The sequence below is a fragment of the Onthophagus taurus genome, chromosome 10 (genome assembly GCF_036711975.1).
Source record: "Onthophagus taurus isolate NC chromosome 10, IU_Otau_3.0, whole genome shotgun sequence".
Lineage (NCBI taxonomy): Eukaryota > Metazoa > Arthropoda > Insecta > Coleoptera > Scarabaeidae > Onthophagus > Onthophagus taurus.
This window is the reverse complement of record NC_091975.1, coordinates 9,875,325-9,894,749: the sequence shown is the minus strand read 5'-3', so window position 1 is coordinate 9,894,749 and position 19,425 is coordinate 9,875,325. Positions and strand designations below refer to the sequence as shown.

The window sequence follows — 19,425 nt, the reverse complement described above, 5'->3', positions numbered from 1 at the left end:
ACGTTGAGTTTCGAGACATCCTGTATATAACTCAACATGAATATAATTCTTCGTTTCATGAATTTCTGTTTTCGTCTTCTGTTTCTTTGTATTTCCCCTGGAAGTAACAGTTCAATGCATTCTTTAGAAAAAGGTTTTGTGTTCTTGTTAGTTTTCGATCTAATACTTGATAAAAGTGGATCTGAAATCAGCAATAATCTGTTAATAATATCGTGCTTCTTCCGATAATTGCCTAATGGGCAAAGTGCATTTTTAATAATTTCGGGACCATGCATTAGAATTTTATATAGTGTAAACTTCTCTACATAAATTTTTGCCATGTCCAAAGTATACTCTTTAAATTTTTTAATGTCAATTTTATGCCCATTTGAAATAGTTTCTAAAATAACTTTTAGGCGGTAAATTAGAGAATAGCTGATTGCTTCGGATTACTGAAAAATCGCCTGCTAGTGTTACCATCATTGCTATTTCCATATCCGGGTGTAGGTATATCAATTAAGATGCCCATTTCCGTTTTAGTTTTTTTTTGAATTTTCGTCAACGCTTAATTTTTGTTGCCAAACGGGTTTCCAGAAATCTTATTCTAGCGTGTAGAATAGAAAGTCCAAATTTGTACGAGTTTTTATTATTTTCGGCTTCTCTTTCTAAATTATTGAACTGCTTTGAAGTCGCATTTAGCACTTCAATGATGATTTAGTTCCTATAGCAGCATTACAAACTTTACCATCAACCATTGTAAACATTATACAATGTTTTACAATAAAACCTGAAACAGGGGTGAGCTTCAATTCTTTCATTTTATTATCAGTATACTCAATTTCCTTTTTTATAATATCAGTGGTTTTTTTAATAAATCTTATTCTTATTGCAATATCGAGGTCTCGGTGCAATATCGCTATATTAGCTTCATGGTCTTTATCATAAGCTTTTTTGTACTTTGTTGCCTGTTTCGGAGATTCGATAAGTTGTTGCAGAACTTTTGCAGCATCACTTTTACCACAGGATCTTAATTTGGTTTTGGTTGCAAAAACAAGCTCTTCACATGTTACATTTTTCCGCAGTGTTGATCACTTGATTCATTGAAAGATATAATCGGACGTCCAGGTTTCGCCCTTCAGAAACACATTGTATTTTTTAAGAAATTTTTGATGGTTCTTTGACGCATCCGACCATTTTGCTTGAAACTGGCTTTTAAATAATGACATTTTCTGCTTGAATACTTTAGTTTCATCCACTGTATAATTTTCTTTATTTCGCAAAATGTTTTCCACATATTCCAGTTTTCCGTAATGCTGTTTTAAATCCCGATGGTCCTGCGAGAAAAAATCCAATTCAATTTACAATATGGAAGGAAAATGATTTTGTAATGCAGTTGTTGAAATATTTCTAAAATGTCAAGTCGAACGTAAATTACTTTCTACCAAACAAACCACATTCTAGGCTAATAAATAGTGTAAAATTCGGCACTTAGAAACACTTGGAAGTGTAACTTTTCCTTTTCTGAATATGACAAATATAGGAAAACAAACAAAAATTATGCATTACTTTCAAAACCTATTATTTACTCTAATCGTATGAATGCAGATAAAAATAGATGATATATTAATAGCACATACCTGGCTCATTTCCTTCCATATTTCAGAACTTTTTAAAGTTGTCCTCAAACCGAATAATTACTGATATAATTCAGGTAACTAATTACGTCTAGTGCTATTAATAGTCAATTTTGACGTGACTTACACGACAGGTTGATCATAAATATAATAAATCCATTGCAGGTAATAATACTGTATTAGTGGTAGTTTTAATGGGTTGAAAGTAATTAAGGTTGAATCAACATTGTGCGCCGGTTGGTTAGTTTTTATTTTTTGCTATCCTATATTTGCTTAGGTTGCAATGGTGATTGAATAATCTGGAACAAAAAATATAATATACAGGGTGTCCCGCAACGATTGTACAAAACGTATTCTATGATCAAAAATAAACAAAAAAAGCCTAATAAACATAGGTCCGAAAATGGACCATTTTCGAGATATTCAAAGATTTAGTTTCATAAGTTGATTTGTTAACATCATGAATTTAAATTTGTTTTTATAATAATTAAGTCGTTACTATGATTACGATAAGTTGTCCAATCAAAAAAAAATTATTATTTTACTATTTAATTTAATAAAACTATTAAGTATGGCTCCTATTAATTACTCCAAGGAAGAGATGGCGGATATGGTGTATTGTTACGGACTAGCTGATGGCGCAAAGGTTCCCGAACAGACGATTGCCTAATAGTCACACCTTTAGCAGACTATTTCTCAAATTAAAAGAAACGGGAAGCGTAACCCACAGCCATTCCACGGAGAGACATTACACAAGGCCGGTAGAATTAGAAGAAGCAGTTTTGAGAAGAGTCGATGAAGATGCCTCAACCAGCATTAGAAGAATTTCTGCACAAGAAAACATTAACAAAACAACCGTTCACCGCATTTTAAGGGAGCAGTTGCTTTATCCTTATCATTACAACACTGTTCAAGCTCTAACAGAAAATGATGGCGAAAAAAGAGAGATTTTTTGTAGGTGGGCCATACAGGAAGAGGTAGTAAACGTCGACTTTCCCATAAACATTGTATTTACGGATGAAGCAACATTTACTCAAAGCGGAATTTTTAATATTCATAATGCGCACGTTTGGAGCGATGAAAATCCCCATGCAATACTAGAAACTCATCATCAGTGGCGATTCAGTGTTAATGTATGGGCTGGAGTTATAGGTGATTAGTTATTAGGTCCATTTTTTCTTCCAAAGAGATTGACAGCCGATGCCTACATACATTTTTTACAAAATGACCTTACAGAGGCATTTGATGAATTACCTCAACAAATTCTAGAAGATTGCTACTTTATGCACGATTATGCACGCGCTACTCGAGCATACTTAAATAACAGATTTGGCAATAAGTGGATTGGCCGAGGAGGATTCACCAGATTTAAATCCGTTAGATTTTTGGTTTTGGGGACATTTAAAACAAATTGTTTATTCTGAAGACGTTCAAAATGTGCAGGATTTGAAGAATAAAATTAGTAACGCATTTGACACAATAAAACAAATTCCTGGTATCTTTGAACGCATTAGAAGTTCATTTAGAAAACGTATCCGTTTGTGTTTAGAAGTAAATGGTGCGCATATTGAACATTTATTATGACATGAATCTTTTCCAATTTGTTAAATATTCGTTGTTTTTATGCTGGTTGAACGATTTTCTTCGACAATCTTTGTTACTTGTTTTGTTAAATTATTAATGAACTTAATATTATCTTATTATTTATTAAACTTCATCATAACGATGGTAATCATATAATTACTGCATCTAAATCGTTAGAATTAATGATGTTTACAATAGGTCAGCTTATGAAACTAAAACTTTGAATATCTCGAAATTGGTCCATTTTCGGACCTATGTTTATTAGACTTTTCTTGTCTGTTTTCGATCAGAGAATACGCTGATGCAGTATTGTACAATCGTTGCGGGACACCCTGTATATTAATTTAGAAACAGCAAAGGATTTTATCGACTTATCTATAAATATAAATCTCAATTCGAATCGTAAATCAAAAAAAAAAGAAATATTCTGGTTATATTTTTAGATTTCTTGGAAGAGTCTAAATGCGTAAATTTTAAAATGCGAAGTATTTACGACGTTTATAAACAAGGTGATGTTGGTTCGCTCGAAAAGAAGCTTTGTTTTACGATAAAATTGTCTTTGTCTCATTTCGATGTAAGTTAATTTAAATTTATTTTTGCACCTATCCAAAATAGATTTGCGCTAAATTTAGATCAACTTTTCGACAGGTTCATTAATCACCTTGAAAGTAAACGCAAACTACTAAAACCTGCCAATAGATTAGTTAGCCTAAATGGTGTTTTTAAATAAATTACGAAAATTATTTATTTATTAAAACCAAATTTAATAAATATTTACAAAAATTATCTTAATAATATTTTTTGTTCTTTCTCAACTTTTTGTACGTTCCATTCAACTCCAATTTTAAATCTTTCTCGTTCAAATCAAACTCCAATTTATTCCCTCGATAAGCCAAAGGATTTTCGGACTTTCTTTCTTGTAAATCGGCTTTGATTTCCGATGCGGTCGCTTCGTTTAGCGCTTTTCCTTGTCCGTAATAAGTATCTTCAGTGTAAAGGCGATCTTTTCTTCTATACGTTCCATGTAGCTATAATAAATTATTTTTTAAATAATTTTATATTAAGATTTAGATTTACTTACAATATCCCAAAAATAGATGTTGAACGCAAAATTAACATGGAAATATTGGTGGTGATTATCGTGGAAAATAGCGTCAGGTTGCCAAGGTTGCCACCAAAATGCTTTGAAATTAATACCTGAATGATCAATTATTCCGTGGTAATAAGCGTAAAGCGCACAGGCGTAAAAAGAAGCTAAAATTAAATGGTAAAGTTGGGAGATTAATTCATTTTAATACAAAATACCCCAATGGACTGGAATAACAAAAATTGGAATCATCAATGTTAATTGAATATGACTACTTTCAACGGGATGAATCGCCGTGACGGACCACGCTGTTGGTTGTTTATATTTATGGTGCATTTTGTGGAAGTTTTTGTATAAAAATGGAGTGTGGTAAATGCGGTGGAGCCAATAAGTTGCATAATCCTAAAACAAAATTAATTGAAATTAAATTTCTCAATTGTCAAGGCTTCGGAAAACTGATTTTGCCCAACAAAATGTATCAATCCGTTCATGTATACCATCAAAATGTTAATGGTCTTCGTACAAAAACGCGTGAATTTTATGTTAATTGTTCTGATTGTACCTATGATTTGATTGCTCTATCGGAAACTAATTTAAATTCGGATCTTGGATCTAATGAATTATTCGTGGATAAGTACAGAGTCGTACGAGCTGATCGTAAGCTTGATTTGGTTGGACATAACAGAGGTGGTGGAGTTCTGCTTGCTGTAGCTAGTCATCATGATGTTGAGCTGGTTGATTCAGGCTTTAGTACCACTTGTCGATGTGTTGATTTACAAGTGCTCTTTATGGTCTGTGACCTTATATATCGTGGTGTTGTACATACCTCCTGATAATCCGCAACTTGATTTACAATGTTTCTTGGACGCCCTAGAACATAAAGTTTTGAATTATCCTGTCCTTATCCTTGGTGATTTTAATTTGCCTGAATATATTAAGGCACCTGGTATGTCAACCAAATGTGGAAAAACGGAGTTATTTCGTAACTTTTGTGATTTTCTAGACTTTCGCCAACTCAATCATGTACTGAACTGTGACAATCGTCTATTGGATTTGGTTCTGACAAATACTGACCATCAGTTTGATCTTGTTCATGATGATTGTCCCTTCGTCTACGAGGATCAGTACCATCCTGCCTTAGATATTACAATGAATTTACTGACGGCAAATGATGGTTTGCCGAACTTTCCGTCTTTGGGTGGTCGAGCCAACTTTCCTGGCATGTATGATAAACTACTTTACACGGATTGGTCTTTTCTAAATGTGGATCGCTCGAGACGACGCGCAATTTCACAGAACGATACACCCTCAATGTGCATACCCACAAACATTCCTCGCTCAAACTCGCTTAAGTAACGCGATCGCCCATCCATTGCGCACAGAGTACGATAACAATGTGGTTCCTCACACCACACTAAAAACGACTGGTATTTTCCATCCACTTCGGTCTCCATAGCGATGGAATGTTCCACTTGGAAGGGTGGCTTCAGACAACAATGCCGCGACGGAACAACTCGAAACTCCCTGAATAAACTCGTCTACAGTAAACGTTTGTGCTCCGCAAATATTATGGACTTATCTTCACGCGTTCAGATTATACAGGGTGTGCTCGTGAATTATTTCCAACAGTGTAATCCGTTTAAATACCTTAGCGAAATTGGACAATAACGATATTGGTCGATAATCAGTAATGTTGGTACGTTGGCCATGCTTGACATACAGGAACAATGCGTGAGCGCTTCCAAAGTTTAGGAAACGAGCAAGTGCTTAAGGATAAGTTAATTATTAAATGAAGCGGAACTGCAAAAACTGCACAGTAATCACGAATGAAAAATGCAGGAAGATCATCATCACCAGCAGTAAATTTATTAGGTAACCTTTTTAGGAAATGAAGAACCTCTTCTTCGGTGACATCGGCAACAAATACTGGAGGATACGTAGAGTGTACATTAACCATGTTATAAGCAGAGACACCAGAATATACTCCAGAGAATTGATCTGCAAAAGCATTAACTATTTTTTCAGGATCAGTGTAGGTGGACTTATCATTTTTCCAGGAAGTCGAGAGGTCGTTGTTTTCTGTCTTATATAATTCCAAAAGTTACGGGGATCAGAACTAAGCGATTGTTAAGCACTAATAGTAAAGGAAGTATACGCATCAGAGATTTTCTGTTTAGTCAAACATCTCAGTCTTTTATATTCCGCTGAATAGAAAGCACTATTGCTTCTCCTCCACTTCCTCCTATAATACTCTTTCAACTTTAATAGCCGCTTAATTTCTGGGGTGTACCAAATAGGGTATGAGGATCCACGACTCAATCTATTAGGAACAAATAAATCCAAAATCTCATACAACTTTTTATAAAAAGCTCGCAAAGCATCATCCGCATTAACCTCCACATTTAGAAAAGACCAATCCGTGTAAAGTAGTTTATCATACATGCCAGGAAAGTTGGCTCGACCACCCAAAGACGGAAAGTTCGGCAAACCATCATTTGCCGTCAGTAAATTTATCGGCATTGCAACGGGCATGGCGAGAATGGTCTGAGGTAGGACATAGGTACCTTCAGCCGCGGCCGGGACGGCCCTGCGCGTCCCCAGCACACGAGGATCGCGCTCTTGTGCTCAGCGCTTTAGCGTCGTGTGTGTCCTCCTCAAGACAACTTGGAGCTGTTTTGCCACCGGCATAGGAAGGCGCACTCACTACGCGAACTGTCCGCCGTACAGTTCGCGTAGTTTGGTAGATAGTGGACTGCGAGCGCGTCGTGCGATACAGCGGATTCCAGTAACACCCGAGCACCGCAGCATACGTCACGAGTGGGTCGACGCTAGGCATTAGTAGGTTGCCGAGTAGAGGGACATTTTGTTTTCCGACGAATCAAAATTCGAATTGAGCACCGGTGATACGCGAATTTTAGTTCATCGGAGCCGTGGTGATCGTCTACTCGAGCAGTATGTGCAAGAACGCCCTATCCACCGACAACCAAGCATTATGGTATGGGGTGCGATTACATATGGTGGACGTACACGTCTGCTGCGTGTATAGCAGACCATGACGGGTTAACGATACGTAGATGAGGTGCTACGGTCCGTTGTGCTTCCCTACGTTCGGCGGCTCCCTGGTCTGCTATACATGCACGACAACGTACGACAGCACATCGGGCGTGTTGTACAGACCTTTGTGGAAGAGCACCATATACGAATGCTTCCATGGCTAGCTCGGTTTCCGCATCTGAATGCGATCGAACATGTTTGGGACATGACCGGTCGGAGACTTCTACGTTATCCGGCTTCCTTGGCTAACGTTGAGGAGCTATGGAGGTGAGTTGAGGTGGCATGGTTGGCCATCCCTCTCGCTACAATACAGCGACTTATAGACTCCATGCCACGTCGTGTAGCGATGATACGCGAAGGTCACGGGGGATACTCTCGCTATTGATGTTTCTCCTCCCAGCAGAGTTATGCCGCCCTCCATGTGAGAGTAAGTTACACTACTTTAGTACTACTTCCATACCAAATTTTATTGCGCTAGACACACACGTTCAGATTATACAGGGTGTGCTCGTGAATTATTTCCAACAGTGTATTTACAGGATGATTTATCCACAGGTTCAGTCATTCGTGTCACCATATCAACATGGATTTATCAAGCGTCGTTCGACCATTACCAACCTCGCGGTGGTTACTGAAGTAATTTGTGAATCTTTGGATAGGGGCGGTCAGGTAAATTTTTCTAAAGCATTCGACATGATTCATCATGACGTCCTCTTGTATAAACTTGGTGCTTTTGGCTTATCTCCTAAGTTTATGAAATTATTTGCCTCTTACCTATCGGGTCGTATAAATTATGTGTACTACAACGGTTATGCGTCTATGGAGTTTACGGCTAGGTCTGGTGTTCCTCAGGGCTCAAATCTACTATTTGTTATCTTCTTGAATGACCTTCTAGACAAATTTTCATCAAGCGTACTAGCTTATGCGGATGATCTGAAACTATTCCGACCTATTTTTGCGGAATGTGATGTTGTCAGTCTTCAGTCGGATTTGGACGTCTTGGTGGAATGGTGTAACCGTTATCAGCTAAAGATTAATGCTAATAAGTGCGGTGCGGTTAGTTTTACACGCAAGCTGTTTCCTCTTCCATCTTCTTATTATATAGAAGGTGTTCTTCTTGAGAAACTATCTACAATCAAGGATCTGGGAGTAACTTTTGACCGCAAATTGTCTTTTGTACCTCACATCGAAAATATTGCATCTTCTGCAGCGAGGATGCTTGGTTTCGTTTTGCGCACCTCACGTGCTTTTTCTGATATCGACCTTTGTATTGTCCAAATTGGAATATGGCTCTGTAATTTGGTCGCCACATTATGTGTGTCAAAGACTTATATTGGAGAGAATTCAGAGGGGATTTCTCAAATATTTGTTTCTACGCCTGGACGGATCATACCCGGATCGTGGAATGGATTACGCATCCCTGCTGCGGCGTCACAACTTTTCTGCACTAGACGTAAGAAGAGATGACCAGTGCATCAAGTTTTTGCAGAAGTTAGTGCAAGGTGAATTGGATTGTGGTTGGTTGTTGTCGCGGATCATTTTCGCGGTGCCTACGCGTGCAACACGTAGCATAGAAGAGTATATTTATTTGTAACTCTATATTAATTAATCGTACAATAAAATATTAAAAATTAAAAATGGAGTATTTGATAGACTGTTTTATGTGTGTCTACCAGTTTATTTATTATTTTATGACTATAACAAAATCGCCATGGGAAAATACATTATGTTAATATAACAACAATATAATAAAAATAATAAGAGTGCGTGATGCACTACAATTATTCCCCCCTTCAATAAAAATTAAAAATTTAAATTAATGACGATGTTTCAAACATGGAAATAAAAAGAACGAAGAAGAAAAGGAAATCCATGGAGGGTGGTAACAATTGTCTTTACTCTGCACAAGAAAGACATTATATACATTGAAATAATAAGTATTTGATTAAATTATGAAAAGGAAAATTTTACTTTTTTAGGATTTTCTTTAACAGTATTAATATCATGCAAGGTTTCATTCAACAAGAATGCTGGTTGTAAATGATCAATATGTATTGAAGTGTGAAAAAAGTTGAGATTCAAATTGTCGCCCTTTGTCATGAGTAATTGTGTGCGGAATACCAAATCGTGAAACGTAATTTTGAAAAAGTGTATTTGCTATGGTGCTTGCTGAAGTGTCTATAACCGGAAAAGCTTCTGGCCATCGAGTAAAACGTTCAATAACAGTTAAAATATATGAATAACCAGAAGAAGGAGTAAGAGGTCCAACAAGATCTATATGTATATGTTGAAATCTTCCTTGTGGAACATTTATATGCTCTATAGGAGATTTTGTATATTTATTAATTTTAGTTTTTTGACATGGTATACATGATCTAGTCCAAAGATAAATGTCTTTATCTACAACTATTGAATTATCTATTCGTTATACAATTGATTTTTGACGGGTAATGACACTCATTACCCATGACAGACAAAGTGTTGAATAATGAGGCCATTATTCCACACTTCTGACACTGCCTACTAATCAAAAAATAAAATATTAACAGAAATGACAGCTTTCTTATATTGAGGTTATGTCTGAAATGTCTATCAAGTTTATTTTTTTTTCGTTTTTTTGATTTTTTTTTCAAAATTAAATAGTTGTAGATAAAGTATAGTATTCAACTTGCGTATAATGGATGTTACCCACTCAGATTACAACACTCGCTCGCTTCGCTCGCTCGTGTTGCAACTTCTTCTTCGTGGGTAACAGCCGCCATTATACGCTTGTTGAATAATATACTATTACTCATGTGGGGCCAAAAGAAACGCATCTTTAATAAATAACGAGTTGCACGTATACCAAGATGTGAAATATTGTGAAATTTTAGGAAAATTTGTTTGCGAAATTTTTCGGGAATATAAATTTTAGGAATGGATGTTGAGACATCACACCAAAGAGTTATATCAGGAAAAACTGATTTTTCTTCAACGAGTGTAAAATTAGTATTACCTCGCGATTGGGCTTGTAAGAGATGTTGTAACTGAAGATCTGTAGATTGGGCATGTTTAATCTCTTTTAAATGAGGATAAGAAAAATTGAGGGATTCTATATTAATGCGTGACATTGTGTCTGCAATAATGTTAGAATCGCCTTTAATATACCTGATGTCTGAAGTGAATTGAGATATATAATGAAGATAACGTGTTTGTCTTGGCGTTTTATCTGATTTGGAATGAATGGAATTAACTAATGGTTTGTGATCAGTGTAAATTGTAAATTGGTTGCCGTATAAAAAATGTTTGAAATATTTAATAGATGAATAAATAGCTAAATCAAAAGTTGAGTAATTTATTTGACTAGGTGATAACTTTTTTGAAAAGAAAGCAACGGGTTGGGTCGTATTATTAATAGCCTGAGACAGAACTGCACCCATACCTGTATTAGAGGCATCTGTTGTTAATGTCAAATTGGCTGAAGGATTCGGATGCGCGATATATACGGACTGAGATAATAGATCTTTAGCACGTGAAAAAGAGTTGGTGTGCTCGTCTGTCCACACAGTAATTTGCTTCTGATTATTTTTGCAAAGTGTGGTCGAAAGAGAATGCAAGGGTCCAAGAATTTCAGAAAAATTGGGTACAAATCTGTGATAGAAATTGATCATTCCAAGAAATCTTTGGAGTTCTTTCAGATTTTGAGGTTGAGGAAAATTATTTATTGCTTCAATTTTTGATTGAGTTGGACGAGACCCTTTGGAAGATATATGTAGACTGAATGTAAAATCCGGGCGAAGTGCCAAATAATTCATTTTCGCGTTAGGTTGTGAAATACGTGCAATGTACCAAATGCAATTCCGTATAAAGTGGGCTATCATTAGTTTGTTGTGGAACTAGTTTTTAAAAAATCCGCTATGATGCGTGGTGTGCTATGAAGCACCAGCTGTTTGGTAAAAAACGGGCTATGTGTCTTGTTACTCTCTGAGTTGTTAAAGGTTATGTTTGGTGATCAGTGCTTGTGATTAGTGTTATTTTGTGGGTTTTATAAATATGGAAACAACTGATTTAACTAAAAAACGTAGGAAGAAAGGTGAAGGGAGGCTAGCACAATTTAATAAGAATCAAAGATCCTGTGGAAGATTACCTGAAAAACAACCACCAGGCGAAGAGGTAAGTTTGTTAGTTTGCACATATTTGGAAAGTTATCTAAAGCTTGGCCTAAAAAAATATCGGGCATGATCAAAAACTCAGTCTGTTCAATAAGTTTTATCAACTGGGAGATAATGTTAAACAAAATTCCTACTTAATGGGGCTGATATCTGTTTTCAGTGTTAAGCGCAGGCGCTATGGTTCATATGCGGATCCTACAGCAAGTAGACGCCAGGCATCTGTCTTTTTTACTATCCCAGATGGCAAAGGTGTTTGTAAGCAAGTTTGCAAGAAAACGTTTCTCGATGTTTTTGGTATTACAAAGCGTAGGGTCGAAACTCTCGCTAAGGCGATAAAGCGTGGGGACGTTACTTACATTGAGCGGAGGGGAAGCAAAATTAGAGAGAGAAAGTATTCAGCAGAAGATGAAAGGCTCATTATTGAGCACATTGCTGCTTTGCCCAAAGAAGAGAGCCATTATACTAGGGCTAAAAGTTCAAATTTGTATTTGAGCCCAGATTTAAATTACAACAAGCTGCATGCGTCTTTCGTGGAACGTAACCCGACGACTACAGTCAAGTACGGTTACTTCAAAAGAATAGTTCGACAAAAATTCCCAAAACTTAGGTTTCATCGCCCCAGACAAGATACATGTAATACATGTGACCTTCTTCACAGTAAAATAATGAATGACTCCGTAAACAGAGTAAAAAATCCCGCCTCGCTGGAATTGCATCATCGTAAAGCGGAAAGCGCACGCACAGCTATGAAAAATGACCATCAGGAGTCTCAAACTCCTACGAGTAATATGTGTACAATGGCAATAGACTTAGAAAAAGTTCTGTCGTTACCTGCGTTAACGCATTGTCAAATGTACTATTTGCGTCAACTTTCGTGCTACAACTTATGTATACACAAGGTTGATAATAATAAAGGCTTAATGTTTTTATGGCACGAGGGTATCAGTGGTCGTGGAGGAAATGAAATCGCAAGTTGCGTCCTCAAAGGTATAAAAAGTAATATTACTCACAAGAAACAGTTTGTAATTTGGAGTGACAACTGCTGCGGACAAAATAAAAATAAAATGATTGTATTTTTATGGATTTATCTAGTATGTAATGGCTATGCTGACGAGATCCAGCATAAGTTTGTCGTGTCAGGCCACTCATATCTTAGTTGTGACCGTGATTTTGCAATCATAGAGAAAAAAAGAAAGAAAGCCAAGTGTGAAGTGCCAATGGACCTTTGCAGAGTTATTTGCAACGCATGTGATAAGAATTCGTTTGAAACAACCATGATGCAGGAAGAGGACTTTTTCAACTTTGCCAAGCTAGCCCAACTTTATCTTAACACTACGCAGTTAGAAATATCAAAAGTAGTTTGGATTAAAGTATCAAAAGACAACCCCGGCAGAGTATGTATAAAAAAAACCTTTAGTGATCTTGAACCATGGAAGATTACGAATGTGTTCAAAAAGAATATCACAAAGAACCATATTGTAGGTATGAATCTACCTCAGCTGGAGATGACAACGCGACTGAACAATGAAAAGAAAGCAGATTTGAAGAAAATGATACCATACCTTAAAGAAGAAAATAAACAGTTTTGTAGGGAGTTAACGGCATAAAAGACACTTCAAACAGTACAATTTTTAGTTGGTCTTACTTCGGTTATTTTTTATGTTTAAGTTTGTTTATATTTTTGATATTTTCTACAGTATCTTGTTCTTAACTCTTACTGCATTAATTAAGATAACTTGTACGTATTACTTCAATATAATACTAAACTTATAAAACATTGATTTATTATTATTATTATCTAGCCTAAAAACTCTTATTTTCCTGTTCTTTGCTGTTCTGCACAAAATTGACCCGTAGACCCTTCCACCATCCACCTACTCCAAAAATTTGACCCCCCTTCACCAAAACACCATTCAAACAATGAAATAAAGTGTTATATTCATACAGTTCAGTCACTTCAGTTATCATTACACCGAACTTTAAACTGGTATCTTAGCCCACTTTTTACCAAAAAAGTATTGGCACATAGCCCTTTTCATAATTTCTTAAATAAAAGTTTACATATAAAATAGGCATGTTGGTATTCTTAGTTCAAATTTCATAGGTATGTACAAAGTGAAGCCCTTTACTGATGACAGGTGAAGTTAAGTTAAATATTTAAGCAGAATATGTTCCTAGGAAGTTTTTATCATTTATCTCAAAACTTCATTTTTTGCACTTAGCCCGGATTTTACATTTGGGCTACATATGGCTTAAAAAATCTATTGAACTTACTCCAAAAACACATTTAGACGGTTTAATGTTGATTCCAAAACTGTCTAATCTTTCAAAAAGTTGTCGAAGGTGAATTAAATGTTCATTTTTGTCTTTACTAGCAATAAGGATATCATCCAGGTAGACAAAAATGAAACTTAAACCGGAAGTTACTTCATTTATAAATCGTTGAAACGTTTGGGCTGCGTTTTTTAACCCAAATGGCATTCTAGAGAACTCATAGAGACCGAAAGGGGTAGTGATAGCGGTTTTGTAGATATCTTCTTCTGCTACTGGTATCTGGTGATACGCTCGTACAAGATCGATTTTTGAAAAAATTGTGCAACCATGAAGGTTCAAATTAAAATCTTGTCTGGTACCGTTACTAAATTTAACTGACGATAGTCGCCACAAGGACGCCAGTCTTGACAACCTTTTTTAGGTAAAATGTGTAAGGGTGAAGAAACAGAAGAAGAAGATGATCTACAAATACCGAGTTCTACCATATCATTGAATTCTCTTTTGGCGATTGCAAATTTAGTTTTGTCAAGTCGTCTCGGCCTACAAAATGGAAGATGTGAATCGGTTATAATATTATGTTTAACATTATGTTTAACAGGTAAATTAAAATCTGGAATAGTGGTTAAATTTGGAAAGGATTTTAAAAGATTTGTAAATTCATTTTTACAAATTATTTTGGTTTATTTTTTATTAAATTATGGAATTTACACCAAGTACCTTCACAACTATAAGCTTTGGTACCATATCTGCTATGAAATTTGCAAATGTTTGAACGTTCTCGAGAAGGAGTACGATTGCGCGAACGAAATGAAGAATTGTCATTGTAACGACAATGTGAACAACACTGACGTTGTAAAGAATATATATCTTCAACACTCTGTTGTAAGTTATTTATTTTATTTTGAATAGATGTAATAGATGTGTGTTGTTGTGTTACAGTTTGCAACAAAGTTTGACAAGTTGAAGTTAAATCACTGATGGCTTTTAATAAAGGAAAATCATGCGTCGAATGTGAATTTTGGGCAGGCGTAATTTCTGAAACTTTTAATGATGGATAAGGACCGGAATTTAAAGAATCCCAAATTTTATCTGCCATCGTTAGCAATTCAAGTGGATCACTTTTTCCAGAGGCCAGTAAGGCAACTGAAATTGTGTGTGGAAGCCTCCTCTTCCAAAGCTTTAAAAGTAAGTCTTGACTTACAACTTGAGAACCACCTGCAGTAACCATCATACCTCGGAAGAATTCAGATGGTTTTTGATTTCCCATCTCTGAACCCGACAGGAGATCATCCAGACGTTTCTCCTCACTTTGTATCAATTAAAGTTTTTTTAAGAAAAGGATATAAGTTTGTGTCTGGTGGGTTATTAATCACATCAATAACTGATGAAATGATTTCTAACGATAAATTAGAAATCACCAGATTGTACTTAGCTTTGTCATTCTGCACATTACAAATTGAAAATTTTGCTTCCACCTGAGTAAACCAGATTTCAGGTTTTGATACCCAAAAAGGTGGAAGTCGCACTGCAGAAAAATTTTGTGTATCACCAACGTTATTATCGGGCATTTTGAATGAAACCTTGTTTAGTATCGAAGAATCAATGATTGGAAATTTGAAGAATATAATGTCTGACTTATGAGGAATAGAAACAATTGTCACTCACCCAAAAATCAGTTATTATGATGATTAGTTGTAATAGTAGGTTTCTTCTTCTCTTATTTTTCTTAGGTAGATTTTTCTTTTATGAAACGCAGAATTCTTCTTGTCGTAGATTTCTTTATTCCGTATTTCTGGTAAATTTCTTCTTGTCGTTTTTATTCCATGTGTATATTTCGTCTTCTTCTAATTCTTCTTCGATTGGTGTTTATTATAGATTTATTATATGGTTATTATTATACAGGGTGATTTATAACATACGGAGGAGACTAAATGGGTAGGTACTTTTACTCTTAATAATGTTTTGTTAAAATCTTAATAGTTACATAGATATCGCATGTTAATTTTTTAAATAAGTTAGCGTCAACTTTTGAGAACCGCTGATATTCACTAAAGAACAATTAAAATACTTGTCAACGCCATCCTCATTTTTGAAGGAGCTGTCAAAGTAGACAATTTAATTGTTTAGTTTTAATACGTAATTTATGAAAAGAAATAATAGATGTTAATTTATGAAACGGATAATAATGTTTTAAATGCAAAATTACAAAATCTCTAAAACAAGAAAATAACATAATAATAATAATTATAATCAACATATGTTCAAAGTGCTGTCCTTGCATTTCGACGCACAACTGCGCACGATGAATCCAATTTAACGATAATCGTGGAAATCATGGACGCATGTCCTCTGTAGCGGCAGTGATGCGATGTCGTAGTTCGTCGATTGTATTAACCTCGGTGGCATATACTCTATCCTTCATGAATCCTCATAAAAAAAAGTCCAATGGGTTAAGATCGGGACTACGTGGTGGCCATGGAATAGGTCCACCTCGACCAATCCATTTTTGCCGAAAAGCATTATCGAGGAAATCTCGTACATTACGGCTAAAATGTGCAGGACAACCGTCGTGCATAAACCACATCTCACGTCACATAAGTAGCGGAATATTTTCCAGGAGTACTGGCAGATTTTCTTGTAAAAACTGTAAATAAGAAGTTCCATTAAGAGTTCCTGGTAATTCGAAAGGTCCTATTAACGTATTGTTCACAATTCCCGCCCTTAGATTCACTCTGAATCGTTGTTGAAAAGAGCCTTGACGAATAACGTGTGGATTTTCGTCCGACCACACATGGGAATTGTGAACATTTAGAACACCATTTCTGGTAAAACAGCATTCATCCGTTACCAGTACACTGTCCGCAAAATCTGCTTCTCTGTTGGTACGATTTAGTAGCCACTCGCAAAATTGCAACCGCAAAGGATAGTCAGCGGGAGTCAGTCCTTGCACTTTTGAAAATGATAGGGGTGTAAACCGTTACTTTTCAACGTACGCCACACAAAATTCTGGGATACCTCGAGTTGGTGAGAAATTTGACGAGTACTCGTGCTTCGATCCGCTTCCACAATTTCTAGAATTTCTTCTTCCACATTCACTCCATGTCTGTTTAGTCTACCGCCACCAAGACCTTTCTTAGGTTGCAAATTTCCTGTCTCTCTTCCCCGCTGGATTAACCGAAAAAAAGTGTTTTCAGAAGGGATCTGTCGATTTGGATATCGTTCTAAATACAGACGTCTTGCGTGTGCAGCGTTTTCTCCAGCAGCTCCATAAATAATACGCATATCTACGTATTCTTCGTTACTGTACATTACCATTGTATTTTTTGATTAGTAAAAATCCTAATTTTGACGTTAAATGACATTGATTATTAAAATTACATGACATGTCCGTTGCTAGGTAACCAAGTCAACTGGATTGACAGCAATAAAAACATGGTATCAGCGGTTCTCAAAAAACAAACACCAGTTTTTGAGTGATTGCCATATTACAAAGATTTTATTATTGGTGCTAATCAGGCATTGCTTAAGTAACCCCGAAATATTCGCAGTTTGAATTTAAACGTAGTGTAATACCGTATATCGTAAGAAATGCTGGGCAATTAATTCAACTTTAATGCTCTATATCTTTGTGATTATTACGTTGTAGTCAAAACATTATTAAGAAAATATCTTCAGTTTGGCCCCTAGTACTTGCTCTTTTAATCTGCTCCGTATGTTATAAATCACCCTGTATATTTTCTTTTTTGAAAATAGTCGGGGTCACCAATTATAGAGTATATTTATTTGTAACTCTATATTAATTAATCGTACAATAAAATATTAAAAATTAAAAATGGAGTATTTGATAGACTGTTTTATGTGTGTCTACCAGTTTATTTATTATTTTATGACTATAACAAAATCGCCATGGGAAAATACATTATGTTGATATAACAACCCATGGTGATATAACATGATGTTTCTATATAAAAATAATAAGAGTGCGTGATGCGCTACACGTAGTACAAATCAGTTTTATTTGAGAAATTGCAGATCCAATGTTTTAGCCAACTCCCCAGTGCAGAGAATGTGTAAAGTAACTAACAATCAATAATAGTGTAAGAGTGTTTATGTGAATTATATTTGTTTTATGGCATGTGTTATTTCTTATTTTATTTTTCTTGTAATATTGTCCTGTAATTGATCTTTGTTGGGCAATAAAGTGAATTATTATTATTATTATAAATGAATAAAAATAATTGGATGAGGTGGTGCAAATAGATAAATTAGTTCAAGTGAGAAACAACACCTGCTTTTTACTACGTTATCTAGGTTAATCTATCATTTGTGACAAAAGTTTTAGGAAAGGAGCCAAAAAATAACGAAAATTTGACTCAATTTTTTTAAAATAACATTTTCTCACCTGATAAATAAAAACAACGGGAACTTGCAAAATTAGCCACCACCAAGGATAATCAGAAAATCCATAATAAACCGTACTATATCCACCATTACTAATATAACAAGCAACTATAGCCGAAATGCTGGCATTAACCATTAAGTTTAGCGACCCAAAGATGATCTCATGTCGTTCTAATTCGGGTGACATCCATTTATTTGGTTGGCATTTCCATTCTTCAGGTCTATCTCGTTGTCTCACATAGAAATACCACTGTAATAACAAGAGATTGTGTTATTTTTTTGGCTCAACTCACAAAAAAAATTGTAATAAATGCGAAAATTTGGCAAGGAAAATTGAACGAATATTAAACTAAACACAAAAGAGTTTTGTTGGCTTACATGTAAAAATCCTCCGATTATTACATAAATTGCATAACTAAAAATAACCGATCCGATCCAAAAAGACCATAAATTTTTTAATTTTAATGTTTCCAAAATGTTGTCTAATGATGAATTAGTTTTGAGAGTTTCGGGGAATTCAATGTTGAATTGTTTCATTAAATGGACCAAAATGTTTAACCAATCACCTAAAAAAATTAAATAATGAAATAAAATCAAATAAAAAAGAAATACATACCACTTATTGCCAACCCCATAGTACAAACAGCTATTGTTACTAAAAAAGTAGCAACAAATCTTGGAATTTTTTTCCAAACCCCTTGAATTTGATCATCGTATTTCTCACTCCACGTAACAGCTAAAGGATCTTTAATTTTCCCCGAAATTTTCTTCTTTTTGTTAGATCCCATTTCGCTCGAAACTTAACTTAATCGAACTAACATTTAATTTCACGGTAAAAATTTATTTCTTGATAAGAATGATTTTTGTGGCAATATTAAAAACATTTAAATCAGATTCCCTTTTTATCTGAAGTGCGCGATAACATTAATTTTTCAATAATAATTGTTCAATTGTCTGATTGAATCGATGACTATTTTCTAGAGAATTTTTTTTATTATTATGAAATAGATTTTATTTTTGATAAACTCTAACAAACAGGTGTACTGTTGATAACGTTGTGATAGGCTTTTGGAAGTTATTTATAACAAAGCAAAATCATTTTTAGTAATAATCTTTGTTCCTAAATTTTTTTTTGACTTTTTTATCAAAATAATTTTAAGGAATTGTTTAAAGTTTAATTACATTGATAAGCGCCATCATTGGTGTAATAGCTCGAATGTAGTTTATGTATCAATAGAATTCTGTCTATAATAAAAAATAT

General features: G+C 35.1%; 1 protein-coding gene across 1 annotated transcript; it reads right to left on the bottom strand.

The window, feature by feature from the left end:
• Positions 1 to 3,924: 3,924 nt before the first annotated feature.
• Positions 3,925 to 19,025, bottom strand: LOC111419873 (methylsterol monooxygenase 1-like). The gene is made up of 6 exons (XM_023052754.2): positions 18,781 to 19,025; positions 18,543 to 18,730; positions 18,166 to 18,414; positions 4,503 to 4,686; positions 4,279 to 4,451; positions 3,925 to 4,225 (listed from the first exon to the last, which is right to left on the bottom strand). Exons 1-6 carry the CDS (start codon positions 18,950 to 18,952, stop codon positions 3,986 to 3,988), a joined length of 1,206 nt encoding a protein of 401 aa, XP_022908522.2. The 5' UTR covers positions 18,953 to 19,025; the 3' UTR covers positions 3,925 to 3,985.
• Between the last annotated feature and the right edge of the window lie 400 nt (positions 19,026 to 19,425).

What these genes read in the sequence shown, in the direction of transcription:
- LOC111419873 (XM_023052754.2), bottom strand. Translation starts at nt 18,952, where the DNA reads ATGGGATCTAACAAAAAGAAGAAAATTTCGGGGAAAATTAAAGATCCT. An exon ending in TATGGGGTTGGCAATAAGTG is followed by an intron (nt 18,731 to 18,780) that starts GTATGTATTTCT and finishes TAATTTTTTTAG; the next exon opens with GTGATTGGTTAAACATTTTG. An exon ending in ACATCTATTTTTGGGATATT is followed by an intron (nt 4,226 to 4,278) that starts GTAAGTAAATCT and finishes AATTTATTATAG; the next exon opens with CTACATGGAACGTATAGAAG.